This window comes from Pimephales promelas, chromosome 10 (genome assembly GCF_988280905.1).
Source record: "Pimephales promelas chromosome 10, fPimPro1.hap1.1, whole genome shotgun sequence".
NCBI classification, from domain to species: domain Eukaryota; kingdom Metazoa; phylum Chordata; class Actinopteri; order Cypriniformes; family Leuciscidae; genus Pimephales; species Pimephales promelas.
In genome coordinates, this window is record NC_142778.1 from 27,582,383 (window position 1) to 27,604,413 (window position 22,031).

General features: G+C 37.6%; 1 protein-coding gene across 4 annotated transcripts in view; it reads right to left on the bottom strand.

The window, feature by feature from the left end:
- Window positions 1–2,192: 2,192 nt before the first annotated feature.
- The window catches only part of mgat4c (mgat4 family member C), a 125,620-nt gene continuing 105,781 nt past the window's right edge, over window positions 2,193–22,031 (bottom strand). For all 4 annotated transcript variants that reach the window (XM_089116394.1, XM_039691799.2, XM_039691794.2 and 1 more), the window contains 3 exons: window positions 7,668–7,819; window positions 6,526–6,673; window positions 2,193–6,307 (listed from right to left, as the gene is read on the bottom strand). In XM_089116394.1, the coding sequence (XP_088972520.1) occupies window positions 5,151–6,307; window positions 6,526–6,673; window positions 7,668–7,796 (1,434 nt within the window). In that variant the 5' untranslated portion in view covers window positions 7,797–7,819 and the 3' untranslated portion in view covers window positions 2,193–5,150. The remainder of the gene's footprint in view (window positions 6,308–6,525; window positions 6,674–7,667; window positions 7,820–22,031) is intronic.

The following is a 22,031-nucleotide window of genomic DNA, read 5'->3' on the forward strand; positions in this document are numbered from 1 at the left end:
GCAGGGTCTGGGATGGGGGGTTGCGTCCAATTTTCGATTTGCGCCTTTTAAATCGTACAGTATGGAAGCTCAAATTCAAGATGCTCACTCTCAAACAGATCGTGTCACAAATCAAATCCGAGGACTGGTTTGTCACAAAAGGACTTAAAGGATTTAAAGGACGCTTACTTCCATGTGTCTATCCTTCCCCAACACAAGAAGTTCCTGAGGTTTGCTTTCGGGGGCGAAGCGTACAAATATTGGGTACTTCCGTTCAGCCTAGATCTCTCTCCCTGAACATTCATGAAATGTATGGATGCAGCTCTGTGAAGCCAGGGCATTCGCATTTTGAATTATATCGACAATTGGTTGATTTTAGCTCAGAGCATCAGGCGGCTCGGCATCGAGATGTCGTTCTCGCTCATATCAAGAAACTGGGGTTGAGGCTCAATGCCAAGAAGAGTGTGCTACCTCCACTTCAGAGGACCACGTTTCTGGGTGTAATCTGGGATTCGACTATGATGCAGGCACGCCTCTCTCCTGCTCGTATCGCTTCGACCCTTACGACCGTCAAACAAGCAAAGCTAGGCTAGTCACTCACTGTCAAACAATTTCAGAGACTGTTAGGTCTGATGGCAGCAGCGTACAACGTTATACCTTGCGGCCAACTGTACATGAGACCATTGCAGTGGTCCCCGAGTGCAAACCCGCTCATTATGATCGCGCCCTGGCTATGTGGAAAGAACCTTGGTTTCTATCCCATGGGCCCGTGCTGGGAGCTCCTTGTCATTGCAGAACGCTAACGGATGCTTCCCTCAAGGGCTGGGGGGCGATCATGTGTGGTCACCCAGCTCAGGGTCTGTGACAAGGCCCTCATCTCTAGTGACACATAAATTGTCTAGAAATGTTGGCAGTGTTTCAGGCCCTGTAACACTTCCTCCCAGACCTGAGGTCATGGCCGGCGTGGCCGAGGTCACGTCTGTACGCATTTCCCCCGATTGCTCTGCTCCCAGGAGTTCTGCTTCGCCGGGACAGGGTCAGTCTACTTTTGGTAGCCCCGTACTGGCCGGCCTGAGTATGGTTTGCGGACCTAGTTTATCTCCTCGTAGGCTCTCCTCTGGAGATTCTGATCAGGAGGGACCTCAGGCGAGTGAGAGAGATTTTATTATCTTGATTTCAGCTCCACTCCAGGGGCGCTGGTGCTTCCGTCAGAATGTGCACCCTGACTTCATACGACGAACACTCGTATGGCAATGTGGGTATTGGCGTTCCCACAGCATTTTCACGCAGCTCGAGTTCCCTGATAGAGAACGTCTCTGGTTATGTACTGTATGTAACCCTAGTTCCCTGAAAGGAACGAGACGCTGCGTGAAAACACTGTGGGAACGCCAATTATGCGTAATTTCCTGTGCAGAATATAGTTGCATTATATTATTTTAATGTTTTGTTAATGTTTTTTTTCACTGACCTTCAAACAGACCAGCAACCAAATTTCTGCAACCAAAGAACTGCACAATCACAGCCATCAAAAATAAAAAAATTATCAGCAATTTTGTTGCAAAAATCACTCCTTGACACTCATCATCAATGCATCCTTATAGCATCACTTCAAGACAAAGTGATTGCACAGCCCCAAGGAAATATCTGTTGCAAAGTGTATATAATTTATATTTGATTATTTTTTTGCCATTCTTTTTTAACTTGTGTAACAACCAGAATAATTTCAATAGAAAATAATTAACTGTATTTTTTTTTTACCACAAAATAGTAAGTCAGAAATGGAAAACCCACACAAATTGCATACACTGTAAATTCATTATGAATGTATTAACATGACACAAAGCATGAATAAACAAATAAATACTGCATGAAGCAGTCACTACTTTGGGCCATGGTTAGATAGAATCCAATGACATATGTGACCATTTTCAAACTCTAAAATTACTCTATATACTTTATCACACAAGCTAATATTTATTTTCAAACCAGTTAAGAATATCTGTGGATTGTTTGAACCACTATATACACAAATGCAGGCCTATTAAAATAAGGCAGAGAATATTCAGGTGGATCCATGCTGGCTAATGTGTGTCCAACCAGTGTGTGTATTTTGTATATTTAGAATAATATTTAAAAAAGTATATAAAGTTTTTTTTTTTTTCCCAAAAAATGTTTTACTTTACAATCTCTGGATTTCCAATGATGAAATGGCATTCATTTTTGTCAACTCAGCACTTGAGTCAAAGTATATTTAGGTACAATATACAAGGCAAACAGTTCTAATGATAAATGTAAAAAAATATATGTCATTTTACAATATAGAAACAGTACCATGTGACAAACAGTGTGGGAGAAATACAACATAACTCTACATCATAACACATTCTCTTCACCTATGCAGCACAATATGTGAGATGTCCATGGTTGCAATGTAGTATTAGTACAGTTAAATTACAAATCAAGTACAGTACAATGCCAGTCAAGTCCAGAGTAGACACTTGGAAACAAGTCAAAGCCTAAAACCGACAGGCGTACTAACACGACGGCATTCTTTCTTAGCTCATGCATGAACAATTATGTATTTAATTGTTTTATTAGGAAGACAAAACCTTCCAATATTTTCGTTTGTAACATTTTATTACACACCCAGCCCTAAAATGTAGCTGGCTGTTTAAAAAAAAGGACCTGTGCTTTGCTCACAAGAAAGCATTACAAAACTATTGAAAACATACGGTGACATTAAATAGCCATAGAAGTCAGAAATGCATCCAAAAGACCATTCACAAACACAATTGGGCAAGAGGTATTCACTTCCAATAAACTGAATAAAAAAACGGACAAAGGAAACAATGCAGTTCTGACCTGGGATAAAAATCAATGTGTACAGCAATTTAACACATTTCTAGCCTGAGAAATAGTGCTAGTAATGGCTTCTTGATAACCATGGCAAATTACATTTTTGACATAATATGTTGGTGCGAAGCACTTCTTTAATTAACGTCAATTTTGCATTTTGGGTGTTGGCAAAGACGACTTCAAAAATCATGCAGAGTATTTTTATGATTTTAGGTTTGTATGAACTACTACACATGAACTGCATTATGATAATAATGTGAAAGAGATGGTATGTCTTAAAATAAAGAAATAAACACAGGAGATAAACACATTCTACAACATTACAGAGTCATGTAAACAGTTGTCTTATTATTGCATTGTTTATGTGACATGTTCAGTGTAGATGGTTGTGAAACGGTTTAACGTATTTCAAAACAAAGAGTAAACAAATTCTCAAACTGATAGATATGGTCTTTAGTGCGTAGACCGACACAATGACATAAAACTTCATTTAGATGGAGCATCTAACAATTCCAGCCAGGGGTTTGCTATGAGAACGGTCTTCACTAGGGTAGTTGTTGCTGGTGTAATTTTATGGGAGAATGAGCCAAACAAAATCCAATTTACCCTGGTAAAATTGCGCTGAGCAAAAGATAGGAGAAAAATACTGAAAAGGGGAAGGAGGTTTACCTCATTTTTCACTGTACTGTCCAATCACAACACTTCAGAAGATGGGCGAATACCCACACTGTTCCAGTTCATGCCTTTGAAGAAATGCACAAACAAACTAATACTACACCAACTTTTTGGCCCAAGGTTGATTGAATAACATTTCTGTTATCATTCAGCAGGGAGATAGTATGAAATGTAGCCGAGTAGATTCATGCCACAATACATTGTATATTTCAAGGCAATATTGACCCTGTGTTGGCAGAAAGGAGAGAAGGATAAGCAAATTTTTAGATGTATCAAATAATTTTTTTTTAAACTTTACCAAAATTAAATGCTTACAATTCAGCTTCAAGCAACTTTTTAAACGACTACACTAGGATAATGTGTCTGAAAAAAATGGGAAATAAATATGCGGCAAAAAAACAACAAAAAAAAACATTTAAACTGTATTTGTCTTGTTTTCCAGTTAAAATAAACATTCTTAATACATGACATATTAGTAAAGACACATTGATGCAAGGTACTAAGATTTGTTTTTAAATAACATCTCGAATAAGTTTATTTCTTACTTCACTGGCAATATTTTTTTTTCTTATTTAAGTATAAACTCAGATCTTAAACGGATACTCCACCGTTTTTTCATATTAAACTGTTATTCCCTAAATTTTATTCCCTAAACTAAGAAGAGTTGATGCATACCTCTCTCGTCTCAGTGCGTGCACTCAATCGCGAGACACTTTGATCGCACTTAACTTAGCCCAGTTCATTCAATATGCGCCAAGCAGAGAAGCGACCAAACACATCCACGTTTTTTCCTATTTAAATACAGTTACACGAGTTGTGTAACTCGACCAAGAATGGTGACACAAAATAAAACGTTGCACTTTTCTAAGCATTTAAAGTGTATAACTATAATGTATGGCAGAATACCACAGCAAGTGATTGGGAGCACTTCGACTCGGCACATAAATATCTATGGACTCGGCGCAGTAATATCATCATTTAGGAGAGGGAGAGGACTTTTCACAAGTGATGATATTACTACGCCGAGTCAAAGTTCTCCCAAGCACTTGCTGTGGTATTCCGCCATACATTATAGTTATCCACTTTACACGTTTAGAAAAGTGCAACGTTTTATTTTGTGTCACCATTCGAGTTACTCTACTCGTGTAACTGTATTTAAATAGGGAAAACCTGAAGGTGTTTGGTCACTTCTCTGCTTGGACCCTATTGAATGAACTGGGGATAATCTTAGTTAAGGGAATAACATAGTTTAATATTAAAAAAAACAGTGCAGTATCTCTTTAATAGATGTATGACTCAAGTAAGAAAAAGTTTTAATTAAAAAATATATTCATTTTGTTTCGCAAATAAACAAATCTGATTTTAAAGATGTCTAGGAATCTTCACTGGAAAGTAAGGCAAAAACAACTAAGACGAAGCTTTTTGATGAGGAGAACACATTTCGGAGTAATAATGGTAAAAGGGAGAAGCCTACACCTCCCTTTGATGTGTGAAATCTTATACTGCTTTTAAACTTTCCTTTATGAATAAATAAAGATTTATCATGTGAGAGTAAATAAATAATTGCATAAATAAATAAATAAATAAATAGATAAATAAACAGATACTTGTGCCTTGAGCTACGGTTCAAAAAAAAGTTCTCATTGACCGGCACTTTGTGTAGTCCAGAGGCTTATGCTTCTAATGATAAGCCATTCTTTCTGACTTGCCGTCACCACAATGCGAACACACTCAATATCAAATCCTATCTTGTGGTCCACATCATAAACCTCAATGTTTCCATTTTTAAATTCCCCTAAAGTTATATAGGAGGAGCACTGCCTTCCTTTTTTGGTTCCTATTAATTTCTCTCCCACTTCCAGAGCTCCATGATGCAAAATGTCATTCTGGCGATCATCTGTTCCTGTGATGATCTTGATTTTGCTGATTTTTGTTGCCTTGTTGAACACTATAACATAAAAGTCCCCAGTGGACGGGGCCTTGCCCCAAAAGTACTCGTCCACGCTACTGTAAGCTTTGGCAGCATCATAGCTCTCAAACACATTTATGTTTGTGTATAAACTGGCCGGTGGATTGTCTGGGATATCAAGGGAGTCTTCCTCAAAGTCATCATCCTTAAGTTTGTTTTCTGCACCCTTATACGAGGAATAGTAGCCCATGTGTTGGAAAAGGGATGGCTTGAAGCGAATCGCATCTTTCTGGGCCAGTAGGCCTCGGAAATGGATAAGAAGCCAATCGCAAGGCATCTCCTGATAGAACATGAGCAGGAAATGTGCAAGTCTGGGAAGGTCTCGTGAGTGGTACAGCTTCCCTATGTATCCCAGTTTGGAGAATTCCAGCATCACCCAATATGATCCCTCCCTAGATGACACTACTTTCTTCAAAGCAGTAAGGAAGTTTCGGGAGCAGCGCACATCATCCTCCAACATCATGTAGAAGTCTGACAGGTTGGTGCAGAAGTTGAGCAGAAACGCGTAATCTACATTCTGTTTGGAGCGGAAGCGTACTCTATCCTCCGGATCGTTGTAATTTCTCTTCAACCCATCCAGGGACGGGTAGTACTCCTCAGGTGCATGGATGACCAGCAGCCGTCCTGCAATGATGTGGTGGCCGAATTTCCTTGAGATTTCCTGAACTAGGCTCTCGCACCACGCCAGGTCGAAGTCTGCCAAGTGGACAACCACAACAATCTCCTTGAGCTCCTCGTAGCTTGATTGGTCAAAAATGGACTTGATGGTCTCCAACAGGTAGTTTCCTCGTTTTCTTTTCACAGATGACAATCCAATAGTGAGATACTCTACAAAATAACATGGAAAATCATGAAGTGAATCAAAATGTCTGATTTGAACAGAACGACCTTGTTTATAATGTGAATACTATCGTATAGTCTGTTAAAATATGTGAAATAATATCCATAAATCCATTAACAAGTTACATTATTTATTTATTTGTTTAGAAATCTTTCACACCGATGTATACTGCTAATACTAAGTGTACAAAGGAAAGCAGTCTTACTCTTTCGAGGTAAAGGTGTTCCAGCAAGGTACCGATAAGTCACATTGATTGTTCCAGAAAAATTTGTGATTTCTTTAAAGGTATGAACATATCGCTCCGAGTTCAGCGGATGCATTGAGGTTTCTCTCAACTGACGTTTATCTTCCTCCTGAAACACATAACATCCAAGACAGACAAGTCTAAGTCCAAGTTTGCCAGAGCATTCACTATGCGCCTTTAAGGCTGGACATAGTCAGGCTTTTTTATTTACAACAAAATAAGCTAATTATTCGATAAAGTTTACAGTAGCTTCATAAATTAATAAAAAACTTTAAAAAGCAAAACACATCAGATTTCATCTTTATTTTCTAAAAGTAGTGTATAAAAACTGTATTAAAATAATGTACACTGCCATCTTGCTCCAATGAAAGTGACTTGAACGCACCTGACGCTGTAAACACAACTTCCCATGAGGACTTGAACGATGTCTTTTGCATCTTTAATAGTTAGCGCTGCAGGTCATTATTTTTTGATTTGGTAATATTTAATTGAATTGAATTGTAAATGAAGGCCATGAAAAATGAATTGCACAAACAAATTTTACCCGCTCAAATTTATAATCTAGTAATAAAATTATAGCATTGTTGCTATGCTTCAATGTCTTTTTACCACACATGGATTGTTCACACTTTACTAAATCTTTGCTGGCCGTGATGGTGTTTGTATTTCAATTAAATGGGGGTTATTTAGAAAAGTGACTTAGTCAAAATGGGTACAACTTTTAAATAATTCAACAGACAAACACACACGACATGTTGTGATCACAAAGTTTTGATCATGAAGTTGGCCTCATGAATAATAAACGTGTCTCTAGCATTTGGACTGCCTCTACATCATGAAATTTTAAATAGGCTGCATCGTGAGCGCTGATAATTATACATGCATAACACAGCACCGGCAGCCTTACACGCAACATTTGGTAATTAAAGCATATAAACAAAATAACTTTTCAGCAAGGAGATAATTAATGCTAAATCACATGCAACAACAGTAGTCAAGTTGTTGTGAAGCCCACTATTGTCTTGTTATCTGCTCCACTGATGTTGTAAATAAATTGACCTCTGTAATTTACCTGCTGGATTTCAACAGGTAAACAAACTCACCAGCACGTAGCCATCCTCCATGTAGAGGTTTATGAAGAGCAGGAAAGTAATCAGAGCCACCAGAAAAGGAATGGTGGAACGTTTCCGGAAACACCTCATCTTGTCCAGGTACTTTAACACCAGTCTCATGATGGAAATACTACTGGTGTGATCTGATAGAAAACAAAGAGAAAATACTGCATCAGGACGCATCATCCATACACTAAATTTTAAGATAAAGGACAAGGTGGAGCATGGAATACATATTGTTAATTTATAGCGGGTCATAATCGTCTCATACACAGCCCAATAAAACATTTACCAAAAAATAAAACCACTGGGTTGAAAGCAGTGACGTCAGCGCAGTGACGTCAGCACCGTTCAAAACTGAATTGAAAATTCCAGCTGTGGTGAAAATCAAGTGTTTAATGTTGTTTAGTGGTGTTTTCAATATGTCTTAAAGAGAAAATACTCAACAATGGAGTTGACATGAATTTTCACAAGGTTTGTCGTAAACTGTAAAGTGTTGACGCCACAAACTAACTTGTAACCTATCACGTCAACGTGTGATCATCAACGAGGGGAATATCTGAGCTTGTGTGAGTAAGTGGAGGCGGGGCTAATTTGCATAGTCATAGAACCGTATATACTAAATGAGGGAAGGGTTGGGTGTAGCGTTACATTGAAGCTTGAGGCATGAAGACATATTTTTCAAGAAAAAAAACGTAATTTTGGTAGTCAAAGATAAGTTTTAAAAGGACTACAGGGGACTTTAAACTCCTGAATTTGAACTGAATTTAGGATGTGTAATTGCAATGTAATTTGTAGATTTAAAATGAACTGAAATTCACATAACTCATCAGTTATGTGATTATCACTAATCAGCAGTGAAGTCCAAGTGTTGGGTTGATAAATTGTGAAAGTTTTGAAAAGCCTTGAAGTTTAGATAGATGGACCCCTAGAATCTTGTGCAGCAAATCACAGAAATTACACAGAAAGAGCTCATTCAAATTATGATGTCTTTTTTATTCAGGAGAAACTGCCACCAATTTCTTGCTGTGCAGCCATCAGAGAAGCACTTCTTTTTGTATAAAAGACAGGACATTCACTATAAGGTCACACTTAAAAGAAGTGGAAGCTTTGTGTGCTTCCAAGCCCAGTAATTAACTCGACAACGATGTAGGTATAATGCAGACTTCAGCTGAAGAACACGCTTTGAGGTTAATACCCTGACCCTACTCACCAGGCGTGAGCAAAGTACAGAACTCTGTGCCTTTAAGTTCTTTTGTTTTGCCCATTTTGAGGTCTGTGCGTCAAGTACGAAGTACGGTTCTTAAAAGCTATAATGCGAAAGGGCATTTCGATTTTAGCTATCTTCATCTGATGATGCATAGCTGAGTGACTGTCTTTGAAATAGGAAAGAAAAAGAAAAGAGTTCAGCTCTGTGCATGAAATAGGCCCCAGGCGTTCTTTTATTTTTGACCTCAAATTACACAGTTATCTAAGAATAGCATGAAGAACGCAAGTGTTTTGGAAAGCTTACGTGTAACAGCCTTTTTGATGGCTCCTGTTAAGCACCTTAGACCACTAATGGAATACAAAATACCTTTACTGCGATTCCCTTGACCAGATGTGTATCGATTCTGCCCACTGCCAACCTGTTTCAAATGGGGATTGTCAGGTCGATATTCTATGAGCTCTTGCTTGTACTTAGAAAGTAGTGAAAACAGTGAGACCACATATATAGGTTTTACACTACCGCTTAAAAGAAAGTAATACTTTAATTCAGCAAGGTTGGTGAGAGTAAAAACTTAATTTCAATTCATTACAGAATAATGTAAGTGTTTTTATTAGGGATGAACCGATATGACAATTTTGGCCAATACCGATAACCGATAATTCTTTATATTTGAAAGCCGATAACCGATATATTGGCCGATAAATCTAAATCCAAATTTTTAGACAATTTTTGAGAGCCTGATTATAAAAAATAAATAAGAGACTTCTTTAAAAAAAAACATGAATCCGTTTTTTTACAGACCTCAAAGTTTTTAATGCCATTCTACATCAGAGGCACTTTTTATACAGACGTTAATATATATTTCATTGGATAGTGTCTTGCATTCACAATGAGACATTGCATTCTCGGTGCTTGTATAAATACCGCAACTACAGTACCATCGATTGCAGAAAATGTCCGTTCCTACATATATAATACGTACTTATCATTCGGATAAAACTTTAACCTTTTTTAAACCAATTAATTATCATAAGTCAACAGAATGTAGACAGCAGAAAAATCATTTTGACAAACGGATATCCACACTACATTCAATTTTCTTGGGCATTTAATTACACAAGTGGCTGGCTTTTACATTTTCCAGTTCAAACCATTTTGCATTTTGATACATGCAGGTGGACTCATGTAATGTTTATGCAGGATAATATCAATGCTGGATTGATTCAGCCTACAAAACCCGCTTCATCCGTCACTGGCAGTGAAGTGAGGAGACCACTGATGGCTTTGCATTACATCACACGGTACCTCATTTTAAAACTTGGTAAAACCTGGATATAATCACATAAGACATTTCTGAATTTAGCAACAAAAGGCTTTTTAATAAAAATGTTAATGCTGAAGGAGTGTTAGGCTGAGTCAGTACCTGCAATGCCCTCTTAAAGAACATCATTCACTTACCCTTAAAGGAGAACTCCGGTGAACAATGAACCTTTGGTCTAATAAAACATCGGTACCTAGTCAACCGTTCTCTGAGATTTGTTTTCATGATAATCGAATGTAAAGAGTTTTATCTCTAAAAACTGTTTAGCGTATAATGCTAGTACTGGGGGCATTGACTAAGTAAAAAGAAATCGCTAGTTTATACCACTAACAAGGGTCAAAATAGCCCCACACTAACACAGTAACACAATGAGGGTCACTACATGCGAAACGAAGCATTGAGAACTTTGTAAGTGTACAGACCGTTTAATAAGAAGATACATTATGAAGACAGTTCACTTCGCGTATACAGACAGGAGCCATCTTAAAAAATAGTCTTGATAAGTCGATCCCCGAACGCCGCTCATGCAGTTCAGAAGTCGCTGAACTTCATACAGTTCAGATCACTCAGCACGACGTTCGTGATTTGCTTATCGAGACTATTTTTTAAGATGGCTCCTGTCTGTATACGCGAAGTGAACTGTCTTCATAAAGTATCTTCTTATTAAACGGTCTGTACGCTTACAAAGTTCTCACTGCTTCGTTTTGCATGTATGGAGCCTCATTATGTTACTGCGTTGGTGTGGGGCTATTTTGAGCCTTGTTAGTGGTATAAACTAGCGATTTCTTTTTACTTAGTCAATGCCCCCATTACTAGCATATACGCTAAACAGTTTCTAGAGATAAAACTCTTTACATTCGATTATCATGAAAACAAATCTCAGAGAACGGTTTACTATGTACCGATGTTTTATTAGACCAAAGGTTCATTGTTCACCGGAGTTCTCCTTTAAGACTTTCTTTCCTCTGCAGAACACAAAATAAGATATTTTAAAAAGTTGGGGACTAAACAACTGTAGATCCCATTGACTTTCATTGAGTTCAAAATGAGACTTTTTGTTCAAAAAACAAACATTTTTCAGAAGCCATGCAGATTTTCAAATGAAGAAGTAAATGATAACAGAATCGTTTCATTTTTGAGGTTAAATTTTCCCTTTGATTTTCAGTAGCATACCTTGCAAGTACCATTTATGAGCTCATAAAATGAAACAATGAAGCTGAGAGAAAGTTAAAATGGCATTATAAATGTTTCAAATATCTTTCTGCAAACTGCCTGCATTTGCCAGGTATTCTTCCACCCCCTTAAATCTCCAAGTGTCCAAACACATCCGACGCACCCTCAGGCTGAAAATAAAACATCCATTAGAAATGTATTAAGCTGAGCTGACATTATCCCTCCTCATTTCATGAATGCAGAGTGCCGCTTGTTGACATACACACAAAATCAATTCTGAGCTTTGAAACCCAAAACTCAAACTCAAAAATGGTAGAAAAACAAAGATTTAATAACGACTGCATTTCTTCCCAGACTAAAGCCGCAGATTCAGTTTGTAAAAAAGGCAAAACCACCAGCCTGGTACCTTCATATGTTGAGTAATTACACCCGACAGGGTCTGATTCTGGAAGAGCTGAAATTACAGGCAGACGGCAGAGACACGTACAGCGGCCAGGGGTCTCGCTTTTGCAGAGGTCTCATTTGAGGGAGTGCTGACGAAAACAACCTGAGGTTCATTTCCACTTCCTGTCGCTCTGTAGATCAGCACCTCCTGGGGAGAGCAGCCTTTTTAGCAGTCAATATAAACCGGGCATTTATAGTGTTAACGCTGTGCCAAACTAAACGGCTCAATTAGAGAACGAGAGAAGTAATCCAAAGAGTTGATTTCCTAAAAACACAGAAAATCCAGATGGTCCCTCTGTCTAACATCAGCTTGTTTGTGCATTACTTTTCGTATACTAATGCAGACTGCCACACTCATAGGAAGCATACTTATAAACACCCATTCATTTCAAAGCGAGGACATTGTGCTAGCATCATTTTGAGCTGCGCATTTGCAGATATTTATCTAGCGATCTTATCTTTTCACTCTCCTTTTGGTGATGGGGGGAGTGTCATTTCTCACAGGGTGCCATCTCTCTCTCTCTGCCTTAGTGACATGAAATAGAGAATAAACTTCAGAATGAGAAACAAGAAGCTCCCTGGTGAGAAGAAGGCAATTACAGTCATGTCTGATGTGCTGCAAGACCCCATGAATAAGAAAAACAAATCAGTTTACAGAGTTGGAAATGGCTTAGAGAGATGTTTGAGGAAGGATGTCTAGTAGATTGGGAGACTGCTATGCAATTTTTATTATGCAAATGCACTATGAGAGAATGTGGAATTAGAGAACTCTTGAATTGATTTGGATTTTATACAAACACTCCCAGCATTCAACAGCGATTCGACTAAAGAGTGAATCTACATGGCCATACATATGGAGTAAATCTGCAATCAAAGATTTACTGAAGCAAGCAAGCAAGCAAGTCTTGTGTATCTTCTAAAAGCCTGATTCTTTAAGGCCAGAATACAAACAAGTCACCAAATTTCCTATTAAAGTAAATTAAGTCTCTAAAACATCTTGTCGCTGAATAATTCCAATTCTAATTATCAAAAAGCAAGCCAAAAGGGAGCTAAACCCTTTCAGTTTCCCTGCCACACAGACGCTTGCCTTGAAACTCGAACGCTAAGCTAATGTTGAAATCGTGAGCCACCCGTATTCTTTGAAATCAAAACTGCTTCATAAAACCTCCGTCAGTTGTAGCTTTTATATGCTACTTGGGACGCAGAGGCGTACCTTGCCTTAATGCGGAAACCTGTATAGAAGAGAGGGAAAAAAAGCCATTTTGACTAAGAGAGAAACAGATTAATAAAGCTGGCAGTAGAAAGCAATTCTTCCACATTTGATCTTGTTATCTGTTTTACATTATTTCCCAAGGGTATGCTGCACCTCGCTGATATACAGCTCTGCGCAAATAATCAATTAAGCCAGCAGATTCTACAGCTTTCTGCTCTTGCTTTGTGTCAGAGCTTCAGCCACTTAAATAGATTTTTTCTCCTCAACAAAAGGGCTGAAAAGCAGAAAAAGAGTACCGGCTGAAGACGATAAGAAACACTGCCTCTAGATGAACACTGTGGGCCTCAGCTGTGTGACTGAACTTTTGTTAATTAAATGAATTTCTTTGTGTTAATCAATTTGTACACCGCTGCCTGTTTATTGAAATTTGCCATTAGGCATAAAATAAAATATATAAACAATTATGTGCAGGATAATAGACCTCTGAAAAAATGTATTATGCCTGGTTCATCATGTTTGTGCTGGTAGAAAATAAAAGGTTGTGATTTATGACTAATTTGACTGCTTATGAAAGCTTATTAATAATTTTATTAGTTTTAAATAAAACAAATGGAAGTGCAATTAAAGCTATAATTATGAATCTCGACAGTTCACTGTTAACCCCGTGTGAGCACAAATTACTGAATTAAAATAATAACTAAATATACAAATGAATCCAAAATTATATTTTGATAATGAAAATTACATTGCAAATACAAACTGATCTAAATGTATCCTGTAAATTATTACAGTGTCAAGATTACATATTTTATTGACTGGTTCATGATACATGTTCACAACATAGTAAATTACCAGGCTAATGGTTAAAAATCCTGAATGCTATCTTAAAAGTTGCAGGTAGATTAATCTCACATCTGTAAAAAGGAAAAAAATAGGTTGCTTAATAAAAGTTTATAGATGAATTGTGTATTCAGACCATCTGACCTACATACATTGACCAGTGTGAGCTTGTTTTCTTAGAATAGGTTTATCTCAAATGTATTTTGTAGAAAAATATTACAAAATGATCAAAACAAGTGTAATAATGACAACATTTTTTATTGAAATTTCGGTAACACTTTACTTGAAGGGGTGTACATAAGACTAACATGACACCTTCATAATCATGACATACTGTATGTTATGAAAATGAAGGAAGTTTTATGCATGTTTGTGACAACTGTCATTAAGTGTCATTCGCTCAGTTATGACATTTTTAATGCAAATATGATGTCTTTTTTATGACACCTTGACATAAACCAACATCATAACCTGTCAAGTGTCTTTTTCATGACAACTTCACATTACTAAGACAACACAACCTGTCATAAACATGACATAGCAGATTAATTATCAAACTTAAGAAACCACCTAGCTTTATTGGTTAACATTATTATTTATTAAACTGTCAGGTGGTTGGTTTTGACATTGGTAGTCATGAAGCCATTATAACTTTTTAATGACAAATTCAATTAGTACCACTGTAGTTAAGGTCACAAAAAATATTCATGACACAGTTATAATGCCTCATGACAAAAACCAACCACATGACAGTTTAACTTAATTTAATGTCAAGATGGCATGACAATGTCATATTTGCATTCAAAATGTCATTATTGAGTGAAAGACACTTAATGACACTTGTCATAAACATGCATAAACCCTACTTCATATTCAAGACCATGGTTATGAAGGTGTCATGTCAGTCTTATGCACACCCCTTCAAGTAAAGTTTTACCGAAATTTCTTTTTAAAAAAACGAATGAAGTGAACGTTGGCGAAATCAAATTTAATTTGTATGAATAAATATATAATAATAATTCAGAGTTTGGTTAAACAGCTGTTGAATAAAAACGAATTTGTAAAAAAATGACTTTTGTTAATTAATTAAACAAAAAAAATGCTGACATACAAAAGAAATTCCCATCTTTAGCAGTATGTCAGCATTCTTCTGTTATAGCACTGTCTAACACAGCACATCTTAAAGAAGTCTGACTGCTGGTAAATCTCTTAGGGTTGTGCCTGGGCGTATTCCAGTGTTTGTACATGCTGCTGAAATGGCAACTCCTGACATCGGTTTTAGCTCAACACATTCTTAAGGCATAATAAGATAGTTCGCTGGAGGGATTGCAGAATCTTCACTAAAACACATGAAAAACATTGTTCAGCTGCTGACACTGTCAGACACAAAACAGAGAGCCACACACATGCAAAATTCCCCCTTTTCTATCTAGTAGACAAGAAGTATCAAGTCACTAAACCCTGCTTATAAAATAATTCTTTTGTTCCTTCACAGAAGGCTGGGAAATCTGAGGTGGGATATCAGTTTCTGCTAGAACAATGTGCAAGTGACAATTCGTAAACAGAGTGGACACTTCTTGTTTAGAACCATGACAACCCAAAGAAGGATCTCTTTCCCCACATCTGGGTCTCAAACCTTCATCTAAAAGCACATGACATTTCTCAGTGTTGCATGAAGCTTCGCTTTATCATGTTCCTGTGAGATAAAAGATGATATTTGTTTATACCCTCGTCCAAAGTCTTGGTGGCAGTCTATTTTTAGCGGCTCTCCTGCACAGAAGCCATGGTGGTGCTTTACTGTGAGGATCTGCCGAATGTCTATGTTTTGATGTATGAATAAATCCAGCGCCCTGCTTGGATTTGGGCGCAGTCCATCAAGCTGCAGCAGGCACCAGCTGTACAGGTGGCTTAGCTTCAAGTTGGAAGCTGTGTGAAAAGCTGGATTGATGCTGAATACAAAGCATATTCTATAATGGCTAACACATGCCAGTTTCCATGATTGTAACAATAAGGGAGCCAAATATGCTAGAATAGAAGAGAATTGCATTACTGAGCAAAAGGGAGAGATTGCATGATTCCATATTCCCTTTCCTTTGCATTACAAAATGTTTGCTTCTCAAAGAATAGAAGAAGATTCTTCAAGAAATAAATGTTATGCAAATGTATGTAAATGTGAATCAATCAATCCACAAATGAATTCATGTTAAAGTTCTATTAAAGGAATAGTTCACTTAAAAATGAATATTCTGTCATGACTCCATAATGTATTAAAGTATTCATACATTTGCATTGATACTTTTTGTGTTAAACATATATGTACATGTATTTTATTATAAATATACTTAGTGTCATTAAAAAAAGTATGATATAAAAAAATATAAATAATTGTGCACATTTCTCTCATCTTGTCCATCTTCTTTAACCCTCTGGGGACTAAGCCCTTTTTGGTCTGTTTTCTCCATTTTTATATTTGGATTTATAATCTATATGTAATGGAGATGGAACACTATGTGTTTGGTATCTATGGATTCAGAAGACCCTAAGCTAACATAAGCATGCATGTAATGTGTTAATAAAGGAAGTATGAGTAAAAAATGTACAATATACTAGAGATTTTTATCGAAATCGTCTTCCATTGCGATTTCACGTATATCTAAATATGTTTAGTGAAAGGTAAAACTTCCGAAATCTCCGTGTAAACAATATGTGACGTAGACGTGCGAGAGATCACTTCCGGCGTAACGTCTGGAGACGGTTCAGTTCGATTCAGTTGGACATCTGATTCAGATCAGTTCGACGGCTGTTAACAAGAGGTATAAAACTATATAAATACTGTTCGTTTTCTCACACAAACCGCTCGTTTCGTGTCTTAGGCCATCAGTGTGTACTTACATTCACGAGTCATTAAATTATGTTTAATTTTGACTTCTCTGTGCATGCTCTTTGAGGTGGATCCCCTAAAACTGCATTATAGGACTGACAGACAACAACGGTTTGACCAAAAAATGTCAAAATTGAAAATGCTGTGGAAACAAAGACACCTACATCTTGGATGCCCTTGAGGTAAGCTAAAACATATCACAAATTAATTTCAAAGTGAACTATCCCTTTAATGGATTTTATTTTACCAAGCTCGGCAATTCAATGCATTCTGGGTTTGTCTTATCTGCGGAAGATACATTTATTTTATTTTCTATTCACATTCACAGGAAACAACTTCTTCCGTGTTGAAAAACAAGGTTAAAGAGGCTGTAATTATGCTTGTGGAGCAGCTTTTGTGTTGTGAGCGTATCAGTGATGCCTTTAAATGTACATTTTGGAGCTGAGCCACTGACCTCGCAATATGTGCAAACTATTCTGGTCTACGTTGTCTGACATTCACACGTTTTTAAAATCACAGTATGGCTTCTTGCTTAATACGAGTGACTAATGCTTACTCGAATCTCTACCTCTCTGTGCCTTTAGTTATGTGGTGCATCTTACAAGGTTAGCCTGTTGAGCAAGGCTCTGTCATTGCCGTAAGGCAGAATTTTACCTTTAAGGTCAGCCAGAGACACAGAGGCCTTTGAAATTCTATCAGCAGAGAGTGTAATGAGGAAGAGAGGCATGAGAAATGATTCATGTGCGAGCGAGCCTCTCACAGGCGCCTCTTAGCAGTTAGCACTTTGACCCAGATTATAGCACCAACCCAAACCTCAAAGGGGAGCTCTGGAGATGGACCTCAGCGATATAACTTCCGTTACCACTATAAAAAGCACAAATACACAGTACAATCTTTCTTATTCTTTTGTTCAATATTATCATTTTCTTTTACCCGCTTCCACTTTCTTCCTTCGCTTTGCTTCCATTTTCCTCAAGCACACTCAAACAAAACTGCACCGTTTCTCCTTTCCTTTAAACATAAAAGATCCTGGCCACTAACAGTATGTGTGGAAGTATGTGTGAGTTTTTAGTCCAGTATAAATTCATGTTCCAATTCCAGTGTATGTTTGTAAGGCTATTATTTTTAAAGTTCTTTCTGGACCATTAGACAACAAATCCACAGTAAAACACCACAGGTGTCATGAAGGCTGCAAATACGATGTTAAACCTTTAATTTTGCTGATTGCTCGGAAAAGGCCAGCTCAATTCTAGTTCTGTCATACCAACTCTCTAAGTGTTTGGCATGGTAATGGTTATGATAATGTTGATATGTTTGGTCTTGGCAAAATAGATTTAGTACAGTACGCTGCTGTTGCTATAGTGGGGGACTTGCTACTATCCAATACACCAGACTGATCTCATGAAATGGCGTATATATGACACGTCAATTCGTATTTCCATTTTTTGGCGTGCTATCAACACGCATAATCGTTTTTCAGAGCGCTATTGACTTAATGTTACATTACTGTATAAATATATGACGAGCCCGTTCTCATCCCAAGGCGTCATATACGACACTTTTTCAAAAGCGTAAACATCCAACACACATGGCAGCCTTTAGCGTCAAATGAGAAGCAGATAAAGTACATATGGGGCAGAAGGCGCCTCCTAGTGGTCTAACCCTAACCCTACCCCATACCTAAATAACCGAAGCGTCTCATTTGACGCTAAAGGGTGCCATGTGCATTGGATATTTACGCTTTTGCAAAAGTGTTGTATATGATAACACAGTCTCATCCCAAAAAGTCATATAACTGACGTCTTGGGACGTCTTTTGACCATACGTCAATATCCGCCTTTTTAGGGCCCCCTGAAACGTCGGTAGATGGCAATCCCGGGCCGTCATACAACTGACGCTTTACCTTTAACGTCAGTTAGGTGACGGGTTAGGTTTAGGGTTAGGTTTAGGTCTGGGGTAGAGTTAGGATCCCATAACCTCATCTGCCGACGTTTAAGGGGGCCCTAAAAAGGCGAATATTGACGTATGGTCAAAAGACGTCCCAAAATGTCAGTTATATGACGTCTTGGGATGAGACCGGGTTGTATATGACGCCTTGGGATGAGAATGTGTTGATATGACCAACCCCACCCCCGTCCCTAAAACCTACCCATCACTGGGGTTAATAGCATTAATGAGTCTTCCCCTACCATCCTAGGAAAAAAAATATCGCTCCCCAGATGTAGATCTACATTTTGCTTCGTTTCGCTCTGACATTTAACGCGGATGTACATACACGCGGAATCACTCGGACATTTAGCGGCGTAGATATCCACACATCCACGCGGATAGCTCAAAATGCGTATAGATAACACGCCACTTGACTTGAAAGTGGCGTGTATGTTTACGCAAAAAACATGATGTCATGTTGAATACACACACAACGCTTCTGTGAACGAATAAGACATGCTGCTACTGTACAATAGTATGCATGAATTACTCATAGCAGATCTATACAGGTGGAGCTGGGGAAGGGGGAGGGTTTATGAACTCACTGTAACCGCTACAGCAAATGCTGAAATATTTCAAGGTTGAGTAGAGAGCTCATTGGCTACAGATATAGCAGGAACCAATCAGCTATGCCCAATATAGAATGATGTGATTGCAAGCAGATAGAGTTACGGAACTATCAGCTTTCGCCATCTAGAGTTTCATGACAGAACTTTGTATATCATCATTTCAAGTGCATTTCAATTCATATATTAACAAAAGTGGTGACATTTACCCTAATTTTTTCATGCAGTCTGGCTGATTTCTCATGAATGTACTCATATTGCTGCCACACTTTAGCACCCGAATTAAAATAATAATAATAATAAAAAAAATAAAAAAACACTAATGTAAATTATCATTCAACCCTAAGGTGATTACATGCTTTCTTTTCTGCTTCCCCCCCCCCCCAGGCAGATAGGCTACATCTTGACATCACAAGCTGCTTGATCCGTTGGCTCCAAGGGGAGAATGACTGTGAAAGCCAAACCATTGTGCAAAACCCCTCTCCCTCTCCATTTAAGAGAGAGGAATGGTGGGACAGCACTCTTTCCTAAAAGCTCTGTAAAAAGCCAAGGTGACCGCTGGGTCACAAGTGAGAAATGGGAAAATGGCTGTGGGGTGTGCGTCCAGTAGAAGATAACATGAGAAAGCACTATCTCCTCTCCACACATTTTTTTTTGTGAAGAAGAAAATCCAATGCATTCGAAACCAAAACTGTATCTTCCTCTCTGTCTCTCTCTCTCTCTCTCTGAAATGATGGACAGTTCATTGTTTATTTATTACAATAGATACTGTGCATCAAAATAAATTTAAAAAATGCTCTAAAGGGGCTCAACAATGCTGTTTCCTGTTTGGCACGTTTCATTCATTGGCAAAAGGATGGTCCAAGTAGACCCTCTTGAAAATTTTAATTTACAAGCTTAAAAAAAGTCTAAGGCAAATACGTGCCACGTGTAAGCAGCCAACATTCTAATGACATTTATAGATGTAATAAACATCAGAGTAAAAAATACGAAATGTGTAAACATTAAATAGAACTGTAAAATGAACAATGTATTTAATTTATGGATCAATAGCTGTGATGTGAAATAATCTTCCAGAAGCAAAATTCTTATGTTGGTCATACTTCCAAAAAGAATAACCTGTGATTCTGAATGCCACTATCGACACCGGTGCGTTGATTGACAGCTGCACACTCTACTTAATGTGTTAATCCGTGTCAAACTACAACTCACGCAAAGTTGATAATTCCGCGAATGACTGCAGATTCCAAACAGAGATGGCGACAAAGAGGAAAAAATGCGGACTGCAGCTTTAATACTGATGTTCTCTGAGGGGATTTCAATTTAATCAATGCCTGAGATATATTTTTTGGCATATGTATGCTACCAGAAATACGAAAGTGAATATTTGGAAATATCAGAATTGCAGGAGATTTAGAATTTAGAACTCTCATGAATAATCGAACTGAGAGTGACTGTAAACATAAATCAATAAATCATTCTGCTGCTGTGTGAACGCTCATTAGTTCAACTGTATAAAAGAGATGTGTTTTTACATAACTACCATTATGTGTTATGTTGCTTGCAGGTAAAATCTATGATGGCTGAAGTTATTAGCATAAAGTGACTTATTAAATAGAAATTAGCATAAATCTGGAAACAAATGAATAGGTAAAGTTCTTATTAGCTCAGGAAGCCTTTTCAGCTGCTGAACCAAATGAACTGGTAAGAAAAACATCTTCACATCACAGTGGGAATTCATTTAGTATTCATTCTCCACATGCCTGAATTATGACCTAGCTTTATGCAAACATAATTATTCACACTAATCCATTACTTTTCATTATTTACATAACATTTTTCTCAATAACTTATTTAAAAGAACTACACTGAAGGTTTTCATTTCATTTGAGTTCATTTGTGTAAGTGATGGAAATATAAGGAAATTAGAAATGATACAGAATGACTTACAAACTTTTGATTTGTGCCATTCAGCGAAACTAATTAGGAAAATTGGAAGGGGGGGGGGGATTTCACAAACTGCAATATACATTTTTCAGCTGGTGTAGAAATATAAATTTGATCTCCTTGAGCTTAGGGAGATGTTCACATGGAGTCAAATGAGGCTCTAAGCCATTTGTACAGCAATCAGTCCTTAATTAACAAGCACAGCTCTGTTCACTGACATTTATGCTTGTAGCTGTGCGGAATAACTTTCTGACCTCCACACAATAGTTCAGCCATTTACAGTTAAATTCCACAATAACACTTTTAAAATGAACAGTCACATCACAACCTTACACAAAAAGTCACGGTTGTTAGGCAAGACCGTCATTAATTGCTAGTCTGGTGACAAATTTTCGACTGCAGCATAAATGGGCCAAAACAATGCGGCAGCTGATTCTTTATTTCTGCAGGGGAAGGCTAAAATAAAGGTACTGTACGACTTATATTTACCTTACAACTTATATTTTGGAAGCGGTGCCTTTAAATTTGCTCATATAATGAATGAAAACAATCAATCAATGTTTGACAAGCATATATTGAGGAGAGGTTGACATGGATGTATGGAGGAATTGTAAGATTGCAAGTTTCTTGAAAAAAAAGAGAGAGAAAAGAATAAACAAACATTTCAGAATAAACCTGCTGCTGCCTTTTTCTTTTGGCTTGCAGTCTCTCTGTTGACTTTGAAGTTTCCCAGCAAGCCTGAGGTAAAATAAAACGGCAAACTTTTTTTCT